Source organism: Delphinus delphis, chromosome 1 (assembly GCF_949987515.2).
Source record: "Delphinus delphis chromosome 1, mDelDel1.2, whole genome shotgun sequence".
Classification (NCBI taxonomy): domain Eukaryota; kingdom Metazoa; phylum Chordata; class Mammalia; order Artiodactyla; family Delphinidae; genus Delphinus; species Delphinus delphis.
In genome coordinates, this window is record NC_082683.1 from 181,822,460 (window position 1) to 181,843,901 (window position 21,442).

A 21,442-nucleotide genomic window follows, 5' to 3' on the forward strand; every position below is an offset into this window, starting at 1 on the left:
TGGAGAGAACCAGTTATTCCCAGCCCGTCCTCTGGTCGGGCGCTGCGGAGTGAGTGTTGGGCGGGGGCGGCGGTTTAGCCTCAAGCTCTTCTGTCTGAGACCTGGGAAACTGGAAGTCCTTTTTCGTTTCCCAGCTTTTGATTGCTAATAACAACAGCAAAAAAAAAAAAAAAAAAAAGCAAATCCCGTAGGCTGTATTTTCGCCGCATTCCAAAATAAGCGACTCTAGATCTGGCCGTATTGAGCCCTTCAGAAGTTTAGCGCAGTTGCTCGGGGCCGGGGAGGGAACAATGCTAGGAAGAGTCACCGGTGCCCTTCCATCCTCGCCCCTGCCAGCGCGCAGGATGTGCGGGCCGGCGGGCCTGTGATCCCGGAACGCTTCCTGCCATCCCCTTGAACGAACTTGAAAGGGCCGGGGAGGCGTTGAGAGCAGAGTTCAGGGCTGGTGCACGCGGCTGTGCGGGAGAGGCGGCGCTGGGCCCGGGGCCTGAAGTCGCCCCGCTGCTTTGAGAAGACGGGGCGGCGGGAAGGCGTGCGTCCTGCTGGTGGGGTCGGATACCAGTCGCGGATCCTGGGGTCTCGCTCAGCCTCCAGGGAGGGCCGTGGACGTCCCCTGGGCCCAAGGCCCTAGAGTCCAACTTGTAGGTTGGCTGCCGAGGGGACCCGGTTGGCCCAAAGAGGCTTTCCCTCTGGCACCTGGGATTCCGCGAAGGGGGGTCGGGGGAAGCGGCGCCGGGGAGCTGCCTCCGAGACCCTCCGCCGCCAGCTGCCGCGAAGGACTATCCTTTGGGCGTCCTTGGGGCCGGCGAGATTTTTGGGTCAAGGGGAAGTTTCTGCTTCTCCTTACCGCGCGCGTTTCTGGGTGACTCGGGAAAAGCAGCGGAGGGAGAAGCTGGAACAGGAAGCCGGGGAGGCAAGAATCAGGGTTTGGGGGCAGGTGGGAGGGAGATGCCATTGTAATATTTTCTTTGTAGAATTCGAGAGGGGCGTTCTCGACCCGACCTACTGCCCCAGAGCAGAAAGCTGGCTTTCCCTGGTGCCTAGGGCTCCGGGAAGCCTCCGGCCGCTGGCTTAGCCTCGGGATCGAAAGCGGGTGGGCAGCGCCCGGGCGAGGCTTCCTCCATCCAGGCCACGCGGCCTGCCGCCGGAGGGGAGCCCCGGCGGACAGGCACCCCAGGACCGGGCTCGCTTTGGTCTCGGCCGGGGACGCACTGCCGTCCGACCCGCGGGGCGGGGGGCCGGGGGGCAGAAAGAGGACCCGCTACCGGGTCCCGGGACAGTTCGGGGAACTTGTCCGCGTGCTTCTGAGGCCTTCGCTGTCCAAGGCCCCACCGCTCCCTCTCCTTTCTCAAGACCGGGACTTATTTGCTCGGATGCACTCCGTGCTCCAAACGCTATCTTGGGTTAACAGCACCTGGGCGCCTCTGAAAGGTGCCCAGGTCTCGCACCGCACCGTCGGTCTCCCCACACGGCCTCTGCCTTTGAATTTTCCAAGAGGGTCCCACCCCCAGCCCCGGTCTTTTGGGTGTCGGATCCCCGAGGCGCGCACTGGGTCCCCTGGAAACGGTTACCTCTCCGAGCCTCTCAGAGGCGAAGTTAAAGTTTACTTTGTTGGGGAAAGGGGGAGGGAGAAGAGAACACACTTGGTAAAGCACACCTTTTTCCGTCCCTAAAACGTGCCTCAAGACAATAGTCACGAGCTTTAGTAGGGATGGGGCTATTAACAAACTTCTGGAACTCTCAGCCTCGGCCAAACCCCCAGGTTCCCCAAACGCGAGCGCGGCCCGCTCAGGGCACCGCCGGGAGGACTGCGCTCTGCTTCTCTTTATTTCTGTTTCTCGGAGCCCACACGTCTACCTCGGCTGGAACATCTCTTCCCGGGACAGCCCCCCCCCCCCCGCCCCCACCCGCCCAAACTCTGGCTAACTCACCTAGGTTTATTCCCCAGCCCAGGGCTCTGAGTCCCTGGGAGAGAGCCGGCCCCACTCTGCCGGTCGCGGCTCAGCCGAGAAGCGCTGCAAGGACCCTCACCCCGACGGCCCTTTCCGGAGGCCCCTAGGATCCGTAAAGAAAATAGAACTTTATTTTAAAGAGAAAAAAAAAAATCAGTAATCATTGGCAAGGAGGCCACTATGGTGATAGAGCGGCCGAGTACTTTGGGGGTGGGCTGGGGGCTATTTCTCCCTTTCCTATTTGGTAAACAAATCAGAGGAAGCTTCTGCCCGGCCCTCGGTTCCCCATCCACCCCCTCCCGCCCCGCCCCGCCCCCTGCAAATGCCACTGATTAACTTAAAACAAACTTGACTGGGGCGTTTGTGCGCCTGTGTGTAGCCGAAAGTTGAGCAAGGGGCGAGAGGCGAATGCGCCCGGGGTTTCACCGGAGGTGCCGGGAGGCTGCGGGCGGCGGCCGGGCTGCGCGGACCTGCCCTCGCCATACGTCCCCTGCGGCGCGCGCTGCGAGGCTCGATCGGCGAGGACCGAGTCTCCGGGAGGGACCGGATCAGGTATTATCTGGGGTCTCCTGGCCACTGCCTCCGCTATGCGGTTTATCCATCTTGGAGCTGTGAAGACGCCTTCGCGGTGCTGCGTCGGAAGGAAGGCCGGTTACCCGATCCCTGCAGGGAGCCGCTCAGAGCCGCGGCCTGATTTCTGTTTAACAGGGCGAACTCGAGGTGTTTATATTTTGCGGTGATGATCGGAAACATGTGAAGTTCATTAAATGACTTCAGTACTTTGCGACGAAACCAAACCCTCGTGTGTATCTTTCCCCTTCCTTCTTTTTCTTCTTCTTTCTTTTTTTTTTTTTTTTTGGTCCAGGCGTCCTGCCTTTTGCCTTTTTATTTTTACAGGAGATTTTTGAAAAGTGTGGAGGGGAAAGCCCTATCACTACGTAACTGAATGTTTGGATTAATCTAACAGATCTGAACGCTGGGAGCAGCAGGCTGTGGTTAAAATGGGGCTGCTGAGAAGGTTTCTGGGGCATCCGTTCCCCCGCCAAGTGTTTGCATATTGGTGTTGCTTTCCCTAAACACCCTTATAGTTCGGTGGACTTTAAGCAAACTCATTCCAGTGGGAGGATAATGCCGTGTGCTCCTTTCTCTCCCTTAGGCAAAGGTGACATTTTGGAACTTAACCTCAAGGAGGTTTAAAAGAAATTCGAAGTTGTTACTTTATGCAATTCGTGTTTCTATTCTGATCTGTTGCTTTGCAGAGTTAGGGGGACTCATGTTCAACAGTGGTCAGCTTAAGAATTTTTAACGCAAGATATTAGAATTATTTTTAAATTAAAATAATGGAAAGCGCATGCCAAAAGATGTTTTACTTCCACTGTATGAAAATAGCTCTCTGCAGTACATCTGGGTAAAACATTTTTATTTTCTATTTTACCTGGTGATGTTTGCCCACCAGTCACCAAAATGGTTTTTATTGCAGGATTAAAACCTACCTAGTAAATTAATTGGATGTGTGCATGCATTTCTCTTGTTTCAGTGTCTCAGTTTAAAATGGTGAATTACTCCTATGATGAAGATCTTGAGGAACTCTGTCCCGTTTGTGGAGATAAAGTGTCTGGGTACCATTATGGGCTCCTCACCTGTGAAAGCTGCAAGGTTTGCCTTCTACGTTGCTATCTGAGAAATATAATGCTCAAACCCAAAATAAACCATTGGATTACTTCTTAAAGCTAAATATAGGCTGTGTTTTTTGGACCCAATTAAAAATGAGAGAGGGAATGAGTGAGTCTTAGTGAGATGATTCTTAGCAATATGTGTCCAATTTAATTCAAAAGGCAAAGAGATTTATGCTGTTTAGAAAACTTTGCCAGTCTCATGGCTTTAAAATAGTTTATGGTAGGAAGGTCATAGAGCTGTAGAAAGACTTCTATTTCTAACGGTCCAAAGTATTGATTTTGCTTGACTTATATATATTTAAAGCATCGTTGTTCTTGAGAGCGAACATGACAAAGTATTTCCCCAATACATTTTAACTTCAGAGTGTTCTGTGCTACACGTCCAAACATTTTTTACCCACAGACATAGAAAAGTCTAAATTCCCAACTGCATGATTTCATCCTGATTTATTCCGAAAATAACCTTTAAGATTTTTTTGAAATCTATATCATAAAGAATTAGAAACCAGATCTTAAGTTTATAATAAGAGTAGTTTTCATAAATATATTATATGACCTATTTAAAGGCAAGAAATTTTAATATGTAAGATGTACTGTATTATTACTAACAATGTCAACTGTACGTTAAGGATTTATCTCAGACCTTTTTTATATATTCCCAGTAAATTTGATACCCCCTATTTTTCAACATTTTTAAAAGTAGAAAACTCAGTACAATTACTTAAACCACTGCCAAGAAAATCCCTTCTTTCCTTATAACAAAGTAAGATGGTTTCACTTTGTGGCTAGTAGGACAAACAGAATATACCATCCAAGCTGTTATTATGTTACAAAGCTACAAATTTTATTTTTGATTAATTCTTGTGGGTGAAATATAAGGAAGGCATACACTCTGCTAAAATTCAGCTCTCTGCTATATATGCTTTTTTCCCTCATGAGTTTCACCTTTTTCTTTACACAATTCCCCAACTGGAATGTATTCCAATGGAATTATGAACATTTTCCCATTTTATTCTCTAAATCCTTTTGCTTTTAACTATCTAGTGCTGACATTTGTAAAAAATCTGAGGTGTTTTGTTATTCCATTTTTCCATTGCTATTATACAGTAGTTTGCCACTGAAATTGTATCAGGCTACTTAAAAACAGTGCCGCTCTCTCTATAAGTGCCTTATCTGGAATATGAGGGTTAATAGGAAAACAGATTTTCTTCAAAAAATTACTGGTTCATATGTATGTATTTTTCCCTGAATGTTGAGATAAGATGGTACGTAGCTAAAGGTCCCCAAGATTTGATGCAATTCTTGAAATACAACTTGGTTGCCAGGAAAGTCTCTACCATAGCCTGGTTTGGGAGGGTTGATCTTGTTAAAATGTAAAACAAACCACAGAACCACATAAGGGCTCCAACGGGGCAATGAAAAGATTTACTGGTGATTTCCTTAAAATGAAACAATGGAAGAGACGGGTGTTAGCTTGCTAATATGTCTCACTATTTTCTCTTATAGGGCTTTTTTAAGCGAACAGTCCAAAATAATAAAAGGTACACGTGTATAGAAAACCAGAACTGCCAAATTGACAAGACACAGAGAAAGCGCTGTCCTTACTGTCGATTTCAAAAATGTCTAAGTGTTGGAATGAAGCTAGAAGGTAAGTTTTTTCTAAAGACCACTGCCTGTTAAAACTCTCCAAGGACATAGGATTTAAAACAACATTGTACTTATAACATGGTAACAGTATTTTCCTAGTCTTTTAACACTATTGACAATAAGATCTTTTGATGTTTTGTCAGCAGAATGGTCCGAGTCTCATTTAAATGCTGGTGAAATTTACTAGGAAAAAAATTCCAATACCAGAGTGTCGCCTTCTCACCTCTTTTCTTAGTTTGAGGAGCAGATGCATTTCATAGGTTAGATGAAAGGTCAGGTTAGATGAAAGCAAGACTAACATGATTCAGCTGAGAACAGGTAAAAATAATTTGCCAAAATATTTTGTAAAATCCTTTAAGTTTTCAAATCAGGATGCCCCAGTAAAAAAGTTTGATTTTAATCTTTTAAAATAGGTACGCTTGTCATAATTGTTACTATTAGTTTCATGATTCTTGAACAAGAGTTAAAGCCTTTAATTATAAAAAGATTTTCTCAGGTAGAGTATCATTTTTGATTGTGTGGGAAAGCACGTTTCTTTTTTTCTTTTAAGATGGTGACTGAGTCTGCAAAGTAAAAAAAATTTTTTTGAGAAGCAGGAAACATGAAAAATAATGAACCATTACATTGGTAGCATTGGTTTGACGAAAACAAGAGAATGGTTCCTCAAAAGCCACGTTAAACTTTATGTTGAAAAAGTAGAACCTGCACTTACGATGTACAGGTTGGCAGGAAGTAATGTTTAATATATGACTTCTGTAAATAATTTGTAGTTCGTGAACTATTACGGTGTGTTGCTGTTTTGCAGCCTCTGACCTACTGACTTCCCAGAGATTAAATATATTGTAAATAAAGTAATAAGAAGTGATACAGATCCCTGAGGTGTGCCAGATACAGGAGTGCATTTTATTTGATCAATGAGGCACAGACTAGCCGTGTTTGGGGCTTTTCTGTTGTGGTACTCAGACTTGATGGCAATACTCAAAAATTTTCAGATAAGTCCGTTGAATTGCTGATAGCAATAGAAGTAGCCACTTGGGTTATCAGGGGGACTGTTAAGTCAGTGTTGCTTTTAAGAGGAGGCTGAGAAAAAGAAGTAACTGATTCTTGTTAATTTCTTCATTACCAAGCCCTGTATTATTTTCCAAACAGCAAAACAATGTGGTAGCTGCTTACTATAGTATGAGACTCAGAAGATAAAATGTTAAACATTAAATGTTGTGATTGCATATGGTGTCATTTGATTGCTTTTTTTTAACAAAGGGAAAAGGTTACATTTCTTTACCTTAAAAAGTGTGTTTTCTTAACAGTAAGTCACTTGCAACGCATGCTCCTGCTTTGTTCACAGTGATGTGAAACAATTAAACATTCAATAAATTATCATCCGGCTGAAAAACTCTTTATCATCTTGTGCAGTGTTCTGGATACCTAGCATTCACAATAAATTTTTAATGCTACACTAATCCTAAGATAAAAAGCTCAAAAACTTAACCTCCAGCAATTTCAACATGTCACAAGCTGTCAGAGGTTGCTGGGTCCTATCTAATTGCCACTGGCCACCATGAGCTAGGAGAGTCCCGGTAAGTAAATTACTAGACGTGGCCCCAGACGCCACATAGCATCGTGACGGTGGACCGTTTTGACAGCTTCTGAAATGAACTTGCTTTAATTATGTCCAATTCTGCTTAAATGGAAAACAATAACCGGTGGCTACCTGATGGGTGCCCGTCAAGTCCAGGTGAGGATGAGTTTCCAAGAAGAGCATGTACCTGACACTTTTGCAGCAAATTAACCGAAAGACTTTGAGAGAGGAAGATGTTCTAAGGAAAAGTAGTCACAATTTAATCCAGAAGTGGCTCCTTTGATTTTTTTTTTTTTTTCCCTTTTAGCAGTTTGGGTTTCCATAAAGAGAATCACAGTGTCACTGGCACGATAGGACCTGAGCCTCTTCTTTAGCAACATGAAGCATCTCCTGTGTGTAGCAAAAATTAGGAAATCTCTGCAGTCACCAAAGGGTTAATATGCCCCTACATATCTGAAATTTTTTATTATTATTATTTTTTTTTTGCGGTACACGGGCCTCTCACCGTTGTGGCCTCTCCCGTTGCAGAGCACGGGCTCCGGATGCGCAGGCTCAGCGGCCATGGCTCACGGGCCCAGCCGCTCCGCGGCATGTGGGATCTTCCCGGACCGGGGCATGAACCCGTGTCCCCTGCATCGGCAGGCGGACTCTCAACCACTGCGCCACCGGGGAAGCCCCCCGAAATATTTTTTTGATGACAAACACACTTGGAGGAAAGAATTCATAAATAAAGAGGACATGGCTTTTTTTTGGAATCTTGGTGGGCTATTGTAGTGAAAACAACCACACACAGACCACTTCCGGTCCATTTTCAGCCTTTCTAACTATCTGGAGATCTGGAGAATGCTAATAATTTACATCTTATTTTTACCCTTACTTTCTTTTTTTCTTCCCCCACCCCAACAGCGGTAAGGGCGGACCGAATGCGTGGAGGGAGGAATAAGTTCGGGCCCATGTACAAGAGGGACAGGGCCCTGAAGCAGCAGAAAAAAGCCCTCATCCGAGCCAATGGACTTAAGCTAGAAGCCATGTCTCAGGTGATCCAAGCCATGCCCTCCGAGCTGAGCATCTCCTCTGCAATTCAGAACATCCATTCTGTCTCCAAAGGCCTACCTCTGAACCATGCTGCCTTGCCTCCTACAGACTACGACCGCAGTCCCTTTGTAACGTCCCCCATCAGCATGACGATGCCACCTCCCGGCAGCCTGCAAGGGTACCAGCCCTACAGCCACTTTCCCAGCCGGGCCATCAAGTCTGAGTACCCAGACCCCTACACCAGCTCCCCGGAGTCCATCATGGGCTACTCCTACATGGACAGTTACCAGACCAGCTCCCCCGCCAGCATGCCCCACCTGATCCTGGAACTGCTGAGGTGTGAGCCCGATGAGCCCCAGGTCCAGGCCAAGATCATGGCCTATTTGCAGCAGGAGCAGGCGAACCGCAGCAAACACGAGAGGCTGAGTACGTTCGGGCTCATGTGCAAGATGGCAGATCAGACCCTCTTCTCCATCGTGGAGTGGGCCCGGAGTAGCGTCTTCTTCCGGGAGCTCAAGGTACGTGCCAGCCCGTGGAGCTTAGAGCGCCCCTTCTGGGAGACCCGGCTGTGTCCCTGCTTAATAGGGTCTTGGTGCGGAAAACACGTTCTCCTTACTTTTCTTCTTTGTAAGATGATGTTTTCGACCTTGACTTCAGAAGTATTTGCAACTTAACTTTATGGGGCTTTTCTTCTCTGTAGCTCTTCATCTGGGGGCATGGCATTTCATGTCAAATAGGGGAAAGTTGGTTGGTTTTTCTTTTCTGAGAAGGAGAATGTCTCTACTTACTCCCTTTAACCTCAGATGGTTTATGGCTAAAGAACTGAAGCCAGTGTGAAACAGAACCTAGTAAACTTTTAAAAGATGACCAAGTAAAGAGCTCTGTTATAATGGTGCCAAGTTAGAAGGAAACAAGGCCAACATTTAGTTGTGTTTAGACGCTAAAGAATGCAAGTGGTACCACTGGTTAGTAGTTAGCAAGTAGGTATTTACTACCTGTTTACCTTGACATTAGGTCGGTAGAGCCTTTGTTTTCGGAACAGATTCCAATAGGATGTTTACTGCTGTCGGCTGGGGAAAGGGCCCATGGCAAGTGCTAGCCTGCCTGGCTGGGCCTTGCTACTCATAATCAATGTCTGTCGTTGATTTTAATGGATTGGTACATTGTAAACACAGCCCTTGTTTGTCTAAGGATCTCTGTTTAACTACATAATTATTTTATTTCCTGAAACTGAAGACCGAATTAATATGGGAAAGTTATAGGGAAGTTTGGGATCTGAGAGTAGCTACCAAACTGTATTTGGTGGTCAGTGATTTCGTTCTCTGCGTTGAAAACAAAACTGAATCCTGGGTTTGATTTCTAGTCTGTCTGTCACAAAATCAATTTCCTCCTCTTCCTGTGGCTGCTTCAGACACCTAGGACTTTGGGAGGAGATTTAAAAATCTCTGAGAGAAGGACAGTACAAAGCAGACCTTTAATTTAAAGGTTTCTGTTTAAAGTTGTGTGCGCGCGGATGGGCTGGGGAATGTGGAAGCCACGTGCCAACGGAAAACGGCGCTTTCCGTGGCCGTCTTCACCTGGCACTGTGATCTGCAACAAAAAAATTAATCTGAGTGGATCCGAGTAAGTTACTAGGCTACCCCCAGCCTGCTGTTAGGATAGTGACCGGTCCAGCCCTACCCTCTAGGCCTCTATGCCGCGCGTACAGACAGCTAATGGTGGGGATCACTCGTGGGGCGGGGGGGGGGTGGTGGCAAGCAGAATGCACTGTTAGCTGTCAGGCCCAACCCTCTGAGTGTGGAACCACCCTGGGATAGTCAGGGCGTTGTTTATCATTAAAAACCAAACCAAACCAAAGCTTCCTGGTGCTTGCTCTTAGGTTCACGACTTTGTCCCTTAAGAGAACAGGTAAGACATTGGAAAATGAAAATGAAAATGATAATTTTACATACAGCCGAAATGTTAGGAAGTGTACAAGTGAGGAAAGCACAGCCTTCCAGGTCAGAGGAAACCAGTTTGCGTTAGATCTTTGCTACTTAGTAACTGTCTTTGTGGGCAGGTCCTCAATCTCTGAGCCTTAGTTTTCTTGTAGGTAAAGTTGTAGGTGTGGTGTTTGGGGGGTGATGGAGGGTATGATGGGAATAGCAATACGTGTATTGAGGTTTTTAGAGTAATAAATGAGACTATATGGGCAAAGCCTCTAGTCCTGGGAACCCAGCCTATATTATATACTCAATAAATCGGTGCTATTTTAAAATTGCTCTTATTGTTTTATGACAAGTGTGTGGAGGTATTACTCTTATATTCAGGAAAAAAACGTGCACTTGTACTCTGATTAGTTTGACATTGGAAAACAATATTACCACATGTGTGGCAGAAAGTAAAATTGTATAATAGTCATTAACTGCTACCAGTTGAGGACCTCAAATTTGTCGGGCGGTTAGTTGGTGTGAGATGGATGCAAAGGGGAATAAGACAAAATATTTGCTCTCAGATTTTATGATAAAAGACAATTTCATAAATATCTATTCAAAAAAAAGACTGTTGAAGTTTGTTTCACAAAAGCGTGGGGAAAGAAATCATGTGTATTAATTACATGTGAAAAAAGAAAGGAAGGTTATCAAGTGAATATAGAGCCCCCCAGGTAGGACTTTAAGAGTGCTGGGAAAAAACTCTCCAAATTTCTCTTTTCTTTTCCCTGCAATTAAATTGTATGAGATTCCTTTCTAGGGCATGAGAGTTCATATTTGGCTAAAATGTAAACACTTTTGAGAACGGGACATATTAAAGCAATATCAGTCATTTATACTGTTGTTTAAGGCATTTATCAGTCTTTCATGAGAATATGCTTTAAAGAGGGAACAGATATAAATGCTGGGGGTGACACCTGTAAGGGGTGGGAGGTGCTCCCAGGAGAAAAAGACAAACTGGACCCACTTCACCATTTGCCTTGGGCTTACACTGATTCTGTTTAAGTATTTTCCAGAGAAAGAGAAGTCGAATTTCAGAATAACTTAGGGGTCATTTAAATATGGAGCTGTGAGGTGACCATTTGCTTCAGAAGAATTCCTTTTCCTTTGTTTATAAATTTACTTTGTGGAAACCAGACCAAGGCGTTTGAAGCCAGCATGGAGACGTGTGTTGCCGTGTGTTTCTCCAGGGCAGAGGGTTTCAAACTTCTGAACTAAGACCTGCAGTAAGAAATATATTCTACCCTGAAACCTGGTGTACCAAACACATCACACACACACACACACACACACACAACGCACACATGCGTACAACTGAGCCAGAGTTCCACTAGACAGTACATGATTTTGTCCATGCCATGCACTCTGATATTTTCTGTTCTGTTCTGCTTTAGTCTAATTTATTTCATGCTTTTAAAAAATTTCTGGTCATGACCCACTAAATTGATTTCACGACCCACTAATGAGGCATGACCAGCAGTCCAAGAAACGCTGCTCCTGGAAAGGTGTCATGGACCTTCTGCTGGGCGTTGTCTACCTGCCACCACTAAGAATGACTCCTGGACAAGACCTCTCCCTCCCGGCCTGGCCTCCAAGACATCCCCGAAACCTGCAGCCCGGTCCCTGCCTACCTTCCTGCAAAACTTGTGATTTTTTTTTTTTTTTTAACTTGTGATTTTAAAATATCGTGTGGGAAGATGAATGCTCCCCTTCACACATTTGTCTTTTTCTTGTTAACTTCACTGCAAATTACCCATCAAGCGATACACTTATAGGGCAGATCAGATTGCTTATACCTCTACAACCCCAAGATGAAAAGGCACATATTTGCTCCCGGAGAGTAATAGGATAATAAGGCAATTTTGCAAATGACCCCTTGCACACTCTCCCAGGACAAGTTAGACTCTCTCCGTGCATAAGAAGAGGGAATACAGATTCCATTTGTTTACTATTTAAGGGATCAGAAGGGCCAGAGGAAATTTGGTGGGTTGTTTTGTTTTTCTACTTAGTTACAAGGTGCAAAAAGAGATATTCTGGTTCCCATTCAAAATATTGGAACGGGAAAGAGGAAAGTATAACTCCCAAACACGTATCTTGAGACATAGCACATGAACAGCAAAAAAAGAGGAAAAAAAAAGCAATATACTCAAAGAAAGCGTGCAATTTCAGAGCTGGATGACAAGCAGGGAAACAGATAGAGGATACATGTAAGTGAGCGGTTTCGTTTTTCTCTATACCTGTAAGGAAGGAACAATCCTGGTCTCTATCCATAATCATGGCATGGAAAAGCTGAAATTAACACCCTGAAACTAGTAGGTTTCCAAACAGCACTTGTGCGTCCAATGATACTCCTTGCCTAGAAACCACAGATTTTCCAGATCTGGAAGAGACGGTGGGGGTCGTTTGATTCTCCCCCCTCCATTTACATACGAAGAAGCTGAGGCAGGGGGCCTGTGGCTTGTACCAGATTATACAGCTACCGAAGGGCAGAACTAGGACTGGTAGATTCAGCTTCCAAGAAGCTGTGCTTCTCCGCAGTCCTGCCCCCCACCCCCCAATGCACACACACAAAGAAGCCGTGTAACCTTTGACTCCAGAAATACACGCCTTTGCAAGTGAAGCTAAAGCAAATCTCCACGTTATCAGAAGTCCATCACTACCACCCAATTCCTAAATCACTAAATAATCAGGGAGATAGATTTTCTCTGAGCCCAGACGACCCCCTGGGAGTGAGTGAGTCACTTTAGAAAGCTACTATAATTCTCGCAGGCCACTGGGGCATCATTCAGTGAAGTGCATCTACCAGCCGGCACTTCTGAGCCCTGGAGGAGTGTCCAAAGCTCTCCGAGTGCCTTTCCCTCTGCTCACAGCCCTTCTTGGGGGAGAATCGGGTGCGGCAACCACGTGCAGTTCTGCTCAGCAGGAAAATGGCTAAAGGAAGTTATGTCCCGGGTCCTGCTTGATGCTGGGTGTAACAGCAAGGGCTCCTTTTTATGTATGTTTGCAAAAATAGGAAAGAAGAGAATGTAGGATTGCAACCAGTTGATAGATGGGCCACGAATTACTGAAGTATGACGAGATTTTGGGGGTAGTATCGTACATTCGCTATACCTTCAAATCCTTTTTTCTTTTTTTTGGCTGCGTTGGGTCTTCATTGCTGCACGCGGGCTTTCTCTGGTTGCGGCGAGCGGGGACCGCTCTTCGTTGCGGAGCGCGGGCTTCTCACTGCGATGGCTTCTCTTGTTGCGGAGCACGGGCTCTAGGTGCGCGGGCTTCAGTAGTTGTGGCACGCGGGCTCTAGAGCGCAGCCTCAGTAGTTGTGGCTCACGGGCTTAATTGCTCCGTGGCATGTGGGATCTTCCTGGACCAGGGATCGAACCCGTGTCCCCTGTATTGGCAGGCGGATTCTTAACCACTGCGTCACCAGGGAAGTCCCTCCCTTCAAATCTTTAAACCGCATCTGTCTTACAGTGGCCTATACTTTTGACTTTTCCTTGTGTTTTTGGAAATTAAGAGCGAATTCCAGAATCTCCCCTTCCCCCCCCCCGCCCCGCCATATCATAGAAAGCACTGTCTTTGTGAGTCAAGAAGATTGTGCTTTTTTCTTTCCATTATTTTTCTCTCATCTGTGTCTTGAGTATCTCATAAACACAAGAGCAGTGAGAAAATAATTCCCACTTTGTTGAACAACTATTAAATCTGGAGGATCTATTTGATCTTCTAATGAGACCAGATGTCTTCAGAGGATTCTGGGAATGGGTATAGAAGAACTTCCCCTCCGTGAATGATTCTGATACATGGAGGAATAAAAAAAAAATTCTAAATTAATCCTGAGTGAAACACATAACTAGTGTTCCTGTGGAAAATAGGGCTCAGAGGCTCAGGGAGTTGGTGCCAAAGGCATTCAGCCGAGCCGAAGCCAGTTTTCTCGAAAGCGAGGAGACTGGGGGCGGGAGCAAGTCTTTTCTCTCTGCTCTGGTGCGGAAGCTTTTCGAGCAGAGTTTTATTTATTTATTTTTAACACCCTAGATCACTTTTCCCAAGCCTTAGTTCACTTCTCCCAACCCATGTAGGTCTGCGGTTTGAGATTTCGCTGGATTTGCCCCAATTTTTTTTTTTTTTTATTGGAGTACAGTTGCTTTGCAATGTTGTGTTAGTTTCTGCTGTGCAACGAAGTGAATCAGCTCTATGTAAACCTATATCCCTTCCCTCTTGGACCTCGCCCCCTCCCACCCCGTCCCACCCATGTAGGTCATCACAGAGCACTGAGCTGAACTCCCTGTTCTCTACAGCAGGTTCCCACTAGCTGTCTATTTTACACATGGTAGTGTATTTATGTCAATCCTAATCTCCCAATTCGTCCCACCCTCCCCTTCCCCCCCCACCCCCGTGTCCACATGTCCCTTCTCTACGTCTGCATCTCTATTCCTGCCCTGCAAATAGGTTCATCTGTACCATTTTTCTACATTCCACATATATGTGTTAATATACAATATTTGTTTTTCTCTTTCTGACTTACTTCACTCTGATGACAGACTCTAGGTCCATCCACATCCCTACAAATGACCCAATTTCATTCCTTTTTATGGATTTGCCCCAATTTTAAGCCATGTTCAATGGACTTGCTTAACCCTTCTTTTGTGTGTGTGTGTGTGTGTGTGTGTGTGTGTGTGTTGGGGGCAGTGCGTGCATCATGTTTTCCCCCATTCACCCGCCGTCCTGCTCCCCTTTGATTCCCCTTGAGCTTTGGGGTTCAGGGTCACATACCCAGACTTATAGTTTGTCACTTTACTTACCTGTGTTTTCATTTCTTTGGATGCAAAGTAGTTCTTCCTGGAAGCAAATGATGAACATTGAAGTGATTTCCCATCAAGAGGGGAGAAGTGTTTCTATCTGAAGGCAAATTAAAATATCTATGACCATTCAACCTACTCATCAAAAAGAGATCCGAAGAAAAGAAACCGACCCTTCATAGGTTTACAAGGAAATGAGAAAACTGTCTTTTCTTCCACTGGGGCTGGGAAGTTTTCTTCTGCCTTTGAATTTGGAGGGAACATTCCATGTTCTGATTCCATGACTCGGGGCTCTTCAGGCATCAGACGTCTGCTTCTGTGATTCCCTCCAGGCAGACCTGGCACAGAAGCCTCTGGGCTGGTTGATCGTGCTGAGAATGTATATGATTGTAGCCTCCCTTGCTTGTACAGGCATGGGTCTTACTGCACCCATGTCGGTTACTGATGGAGAAATCCATTCTTAAGACTTTAAAGTCTTCTTGGTCACTGTCCCATCAATACCTGCTTGTGCTATAGGTGTTGTTCTTTGGTGGAAACGGCCCCCTGACTGCGGAGGTGTGGCTTCTCCACCTTCTGTGTTCCTTTTTAAAGTATTACGTTTGCTTTATGTAGAGAGGATGCATCTGCAAACTGCAGACTCGGTTTAGACTCTTAACTTCTCGAAGCTTGGTTTCAGCGTAGCCAGGCGCTAGTCGTTTCCTCCCTGGGAGGCCAGAAGATTTGGTCGAAGCAATGACGATGGCTTCATACCGGGTTTGCTTGTTCACACGCTCGATAGGCTTCCTGTTCCTTTTGATCTTTGACTGTGTTGGGTCTTCGTTGCCGCACGCGGGCTTTCTCTAGTTGCGGCGAGCGGGGGCTACTCTTCGTTGCGGTGCACGGGCTTCTCATTGCGGTGGCTTCTCGTTGCAGAGCATGGGCTCTAGGTGTGCAGGCTTCAGTAGTTGTGGCACGCGGGCTCAGTAGTTGTGGCTCGCAGGCTCTAGAGCGCAGGCTCAGTAGCTGTAGCGCACGGGCTTAGCTGCTCTGCGGCATGTGGAATCTTCACAGACCAGGGCTTGAACCTGTGTCCCCTGCATTGGCAGGTGGATTCTTAACCACTGCGCCACCAGGGAAGCCCCCTGTTAATCTATTTGTTATCTACCAGCATCGTGGGGAGCATGGGAATAGCCAGCCATACCCAAGGAACCCATGTTTAACTGGCTGGGCCATTGTCAGGCATCTGAAATGAACAATGAGGGTAGGAAGAAAATGGGCATCTTCCTTGCTCTGCTCAAGGTCAGGTGGTGAAGGGAAGAGAGGTCCCTTTTACTGGGTGCTCACTCTTTGCCTGCTCTATGACTGGGTGCCTCAGGCCCTTTTCTGGTCTGCTCCTTAGGGCAGCTCCGGGAAATGAGGACAGGACAAGGTCTCCTTTGGTCTTAGAGAGGGAGAGGGAAAGCCCTGGACCACTGCTGTCACATAACGTGGTCCTTCCAGAGGACACGTCCATCCCTCCCTTATGGGCCCGAAGAGACACGGAGTTAATTGATTAATAAAAGTTTGTTAACTAGGTTTTTATTTTTTAATTTTTTAAAATTTATTTGATTCAAGTATAGTTGATTTACAATGTGTTAATTTCTGCTGTACAGCAAAGTGACTCAGTTATATATATTCACTTTCATATTCTCTTCCATTATGGTTTATCACAGGATATTGACTATAGTTCCCTGTGCTATACAGTAGGACCTTGTTGTTTATCCATTCTATATATAATAGTTTACATCTGCTGATCCCAAACTCCAAATCCACCCTTCCCCCAAACCCCTCCCCCTTGGCAACCACAAGTCTGTTCTCTATGTCTGTGAGTCTGTTTCTGTTTCATAGATAAGTTCATTTGTGTCATATTTTAGATTCCACAGATAAGTGATATCATATGGCATTTGTCTTTCTCTGTCTGATTTACTCCACTTAGTATGATAATCTCTAGGTCCATCCATGTTGCTGCAAAGGTATTATTTCATTCTTTTTTATGGCTGAGTAGTATTCCACCATATATACACATATGTGTGTGTATATATATATATAACATACATACACATACATACACACCACGTCTTCTTTATCCATTCATCTGTCGATGGACATTTAGGTTGTTTCCATGTCTCGGCTATTGTAAACATTGCTGCTGTGAACACTGGGGTGCGTACATCCTTTTGAATTAGAGTTTTGTTTGAATATATGCCCGGGAGTGGGATTGTAGGAAACTCTATTTTTAGTTCTTTAAGGAACCTCCATACTGTTCTCCATAGTGACTGTATCAATATACATTCCCACCAACAGTGCAGGAGGGCTCCCTTTTCTCCACACCCTCTCCAGCATTTATCATTGTAGGCTTTTTAGTGATGGCCATTCTGACCGGTGTTAGGTGTTACCTCACTGTACTTTTGCTAACTTGGTTTTTTTTTTTCTTTAAATTAAGGTTTTCCAATTTATTATTAGCTCACCCATTAATCATACGGTCAATCTCTATTGTGCACAGAAAATCATTTAAAATTACATATTAGAATAAATGCTTCTAAAGACCTAATTTTTTTTTACATCTTTATTGGAGTATAATTGCTTTACAATGGTGTGTCAGTTTCTGCTTTATAACAAAGTGAATCAGTTATACATATACATACGTTCCCGTATCTCTTCCCTCTTGCGTCTCCCTCCCTCCCACCCTCCCTATCCCACCCCTCTAGGTGGTCACAAAGCACCGAGCTGATCTCCCTGTGCTATGCGGCTGCTTCCCACTAGCTAGCTACCTTACGTTTGGTAGTGTATATATGTCCATGCCTCTCTCTCGCTTTGTCACAGCTTACCCTTCCCCCTCCCCATGTCCTCAAGTCCATTCTCTAGTAGGTCTGTGTCTTTATTCCTGTCTTACCCCTAGGTTCTTCATGACATTTTTTTTTCTTAAATTCCATATATATGTGTTAGCATATGATATTTGCCACCCCCTAGAGAAATGGAAATAAAAACAAAAATAAACAAATGGGACCTAATGAAACTTCAGAGCTTTTGCACAGCAAAGGAAACCATAAGCAAGACCAAAAGACAACCCTCAGAATGGGAGAAAATATTTGCAAAGAAACAACAGAGAAAGGATTAATCTCCAAAATTTATAAGTCCCTCATGCAGCTCAATTAAAAAAAAAAAAGCTAACTTGGTTTTTAAACAACCAAGTTTTTTAGTCAAATAATCTGTTAGTACCAGCAAAATTAACCGAGGCACTTGAATCGGTTGGGGGATGGGTGGGGATCTGGAATGAGAAAGATGGAGAAAGAGACAAAGACGTGGGGAAAAAACACCTCAGCAGGTAACCTGCCCCGGAGGTTGGAGCTCCATTAATAGGCGAGGGTTTAGGGAAGACTCAAGGTTAACAGAAAATACTTCCATTTTTCCTCGACTGCAGAGTTTGGATAATAGGTGAGAATAATACCCGCCATTTATTGAGTTTTTACTGTGAGTCAGACGGTTGTTAAGTGCTTTCCCAGTACTGTATCTCACTTAATACTAATTAATCCCTGGGCAACGGGCATGTTTGCTCCCAGTGTACAGAGTAGGCTACCAAGACCTAAAGATTTTCACCGATTTGCCCCAAGTCCCATGGCTAATAAGTGGTAACAATGTCATCGAAACAAAAAATGTATATGGCGGTCTTTTGTAAACTACGCCCATCTCAATACCGCTTTACAATAGGTCTTAAATGACCTCTATGACTCTTAAACTACAGAGAGCAGTTTCTTAAATTGGCCCAAGAACATGTAAATTCTTTCTTTCTTTTTTTAATTGGAGGGCCACCTTGTAGGGCTGGAATCCGGAACCGTTTGCATTGGAGAAGATGAGTTTGCCATTGGTGGCAGACTCTGGAGCTTCTAAACCTTCATCCGTAAAAGGGGCCGTAACTGGGGGGGCCGCAGAACCAGGCCGTCGGGTGCAGCAGGGGTGCGGTCTTCTCGACTTGGGGACACTGGGCAGGCTGTCCCCGCCGCCCCACCGCCAGTGCCCAGCACCGCTTCCTACCGCGTGATCAGTAGAGGCAGGTGCATCAGTCTGTCTGCCTAGAAGCAGGTACACACTTGTTTGCTGAGAACAACGAGGGTCCCTGCTCACTCCAAGACCTGTGTCTGCCCAGCAGAACACACGAACTGCTCACAGATCTTACAGAAAGTCCGAGACGTTCATTCCTCAGTGTGGGGGAGGGAGAGCTCCCTGAGTCCCTGAGCCCCAGGACCCTGTCTGCCCACGGTGTCTGCTGTTATACAGAGTCAGGTTATGGGTGACAAAGCCGAAAACATGACTCGTGTGTGACACTCCTTAACACAATTTGAAGGACTTTGCCCTCTGAACCTGTGAGGTAAAACAGGTTTTCCTATTTTCCTGGGTAAGTGAAGGATGACTGTACTCCTACTTATTCTTCGACTTGGGAAGTCGATCATACAAGTCTTTGAGGGCTCCACAACCATTTGCAGAATGGCTGCATGGAAATTGGGCATTTGTGCTATTGTTCACGTTAAAGACGTTAATGTCTAACCCAAGAATACCACCAACACTCGAGAACAGAGACGTACACGGCATCACCTCTGCCAGCAGCTGGGTCTTTCTTAAATGTGTGATGCTTAAAACCTAATTCTCTCTGCACTTCTGCCTTTTCCGTGCACCAGGCGAAGCTCAGGCCGCCTGTTCATGGGTCCCCAGCCAGCTTCTCTGGAGACACTCGGACCTTCTGTATCATTTTCCTGATTTTCTCCACTTTCCTTCACCTCCATCTCTCCTTTTCAATCTGCCCAGACTCCCTTTCTCTTCTCACTCACATGGCTTCTCCTCCTTCCCTCGGGATGCCTCAGCTTCCTAGAGGCACCTGCAGGCATTGCTTTGTACAGCATCGTGGTCCCTGGGACCCCTGTCCTCGGCTGCATCTGCGTTTTTCCCTGCAGGTGGAATGTGGTGGACCAGGAGAGCACCCGAGCCCCGTAGGTCTGAGGATGGGAAACAGTTGAGTACATAGACCCTAGGAGTGGGCTGCATTCAAGGACGTTCCACGTAGATGGAACGTCTATGTGGCCCTGTCTCTGGGTGAGGGGACCCCACGCAGCGGGGTCTTCTGTTGGGGGTACCCTGTAACGCCCGTGCAAAGACAGCTTCGAAATTCTCCTTGTTTCTCAGCAGCGGTGCGTGGCAAGGCCCCGCTACCTATGTACGTTGTGTAGCGACATCTCCACACAGTCCCACAAAGGTGCCAAGGCGTCCCTCCCTTTGAACTTCCTCCCTGGAAATCATTTTCAAATGCCATGTTTCCGACCTCCCAGGACCAAGTGTATGAGTTCTTCACATACAGCGTCCTCTGAAGGGACAGCCAAACACTTGGAGGTGAAATTGCACAGATCTGAAGTGCGCAGGACCTCTGGGCCGTGCTGCTGTTCATTTCTCTCCAGAAACTAAAAGAAGACCACGTCAGCTCGAATATTTAGAATTGTCACCAGGATTACACAACATTTGGGATTAACTTTACAACCAACCTTGATCCGACTTCTAATTCTGTAAGAATGCTTTTTCTTTACATGACAAGTGGACTCATTGGCCAATAGGTCTAAAGTCTGTCTTTTATTGCACAATAAGAGCGTTGCAAAGGCAGAAGGTAACCCCAGATGGGTGCCTCTTGTCTTTCATTTGGGGAGCGCGGAGATAGCTGGCCTCTCATCCAGTGGCTCACAGAGTTGAGTTTTGAAGTCTACGGCGGGACCACCTCCGGTGAATTGACTATCACATTTCTAAATACCCTGTTTACAGAATACTTTACCTGTGAGAGCAGGATAATTATTTCATTTAAATTAAAAACATATTTTTTAGGGGGGGATGAAACACAGAAGGTACCAGATCCGTGTTGAATGGATACACCCAAGGTGTGGAGGAGGACGGGTTAGGAGGGATGGGGGTAAGGCAGCAGAGATAACATTCTGTCTTCACTTTGAAGCGACGTCAAATTGCTGATTGGTAATCGGAAGATTCTCAGGATTTCAGTGTCTTCTTAAGCAGTGTTCCTGACGTGATTGATACAGACACACTCACATTCATTTGGTAAAAAATAATTCCACTCACATGTAGGTTTTGGGTCCCACGTGGATAGGTTTTGGGTCCCACGTGGTTCCCCCGGGCAGATCTTGTGTGTATATATCACAGAGTTTTGAGTACATATCCTGTTTTCAGATGTGTTCCCTGAAATGTTGGCTCATTCTAAGACCTGTTTTATTTTGACCACTGTATCTTGCCTCGTCTAACATCACCACAAATCCTCCTTTACCACACACATCCCAGCAGCATGGTTGTGCTTTTTGGATCTGTAGTCGTGATGGATAAGAGGCTTGGCTTATTGCCTAATTAAAAAAAAAAAAAAACCTACTAAATATTACATTTCCCCTTGTAAAATAACGATATAGATTAGTGTTTGTGCAGAAGTGTTGGCAACAGAATTCTTCAAAAGTTTTCCTTCGGGTGATGAAAGCTGTTATATTATTTTGACTAGCTAATCAAATATAATTGGGGAGCTTGAAGTACCTTACATTTTCCTTGTACAGTTATCAAAGCGGGAAATGTAACTCGTGGAGCTGATGAAAGGCATCTCTCTTCAATTATGAACCTTACAGAGGGAAGAAAGAACAGTTCTGGTGCTAAAAACTCAGAGCTTGAAATGCCCCTTAATGTTAATTGCTGTATTAGCTAGTTAACACATTATTATACATTTTAATTGATTCTTGCTCCAGTT

General features: G+C 45.5%; 1 protein-coding gene across 3 annotated transcripts in view; it reads left to right on the plus strand.

Annotated features, from left to right (window-relative positions):
* The window catches only part of NR5A2 (nuclear receptor subfamily 5 group A member 2), a 128,225-nt gene that overhangs the window by 11,841 nt on the left and 94,942 nt on the right, over positions 1–21,442 (plus strand). For 2 of the 3 annotated variants that reach the window (XM_059998797.1, XM_059998796.1), the window contains 3 exons: positions 3,490–3,608; positions 5,135–5,276; positions 7,761–8,407. In XM_059998797.1, the coding sequence (XP_059854780.1) occupies positions 3,504–3,608; positions 5,135–5,276; positions 7,761–8,407 (894 nt within the window). In that variant the 5' untranslated portion in view covers positions 3,490–3,503. Of the gene's footprint in view, positions 1–2,338; positions 2,505–3,489; positions 3,609–5,134; positions 5,277–7,760; positions 8,408–21,442 lie in introns of those variants that run through there. The other variant, XM_059998798.1, reaches the window with a different exon arrangement.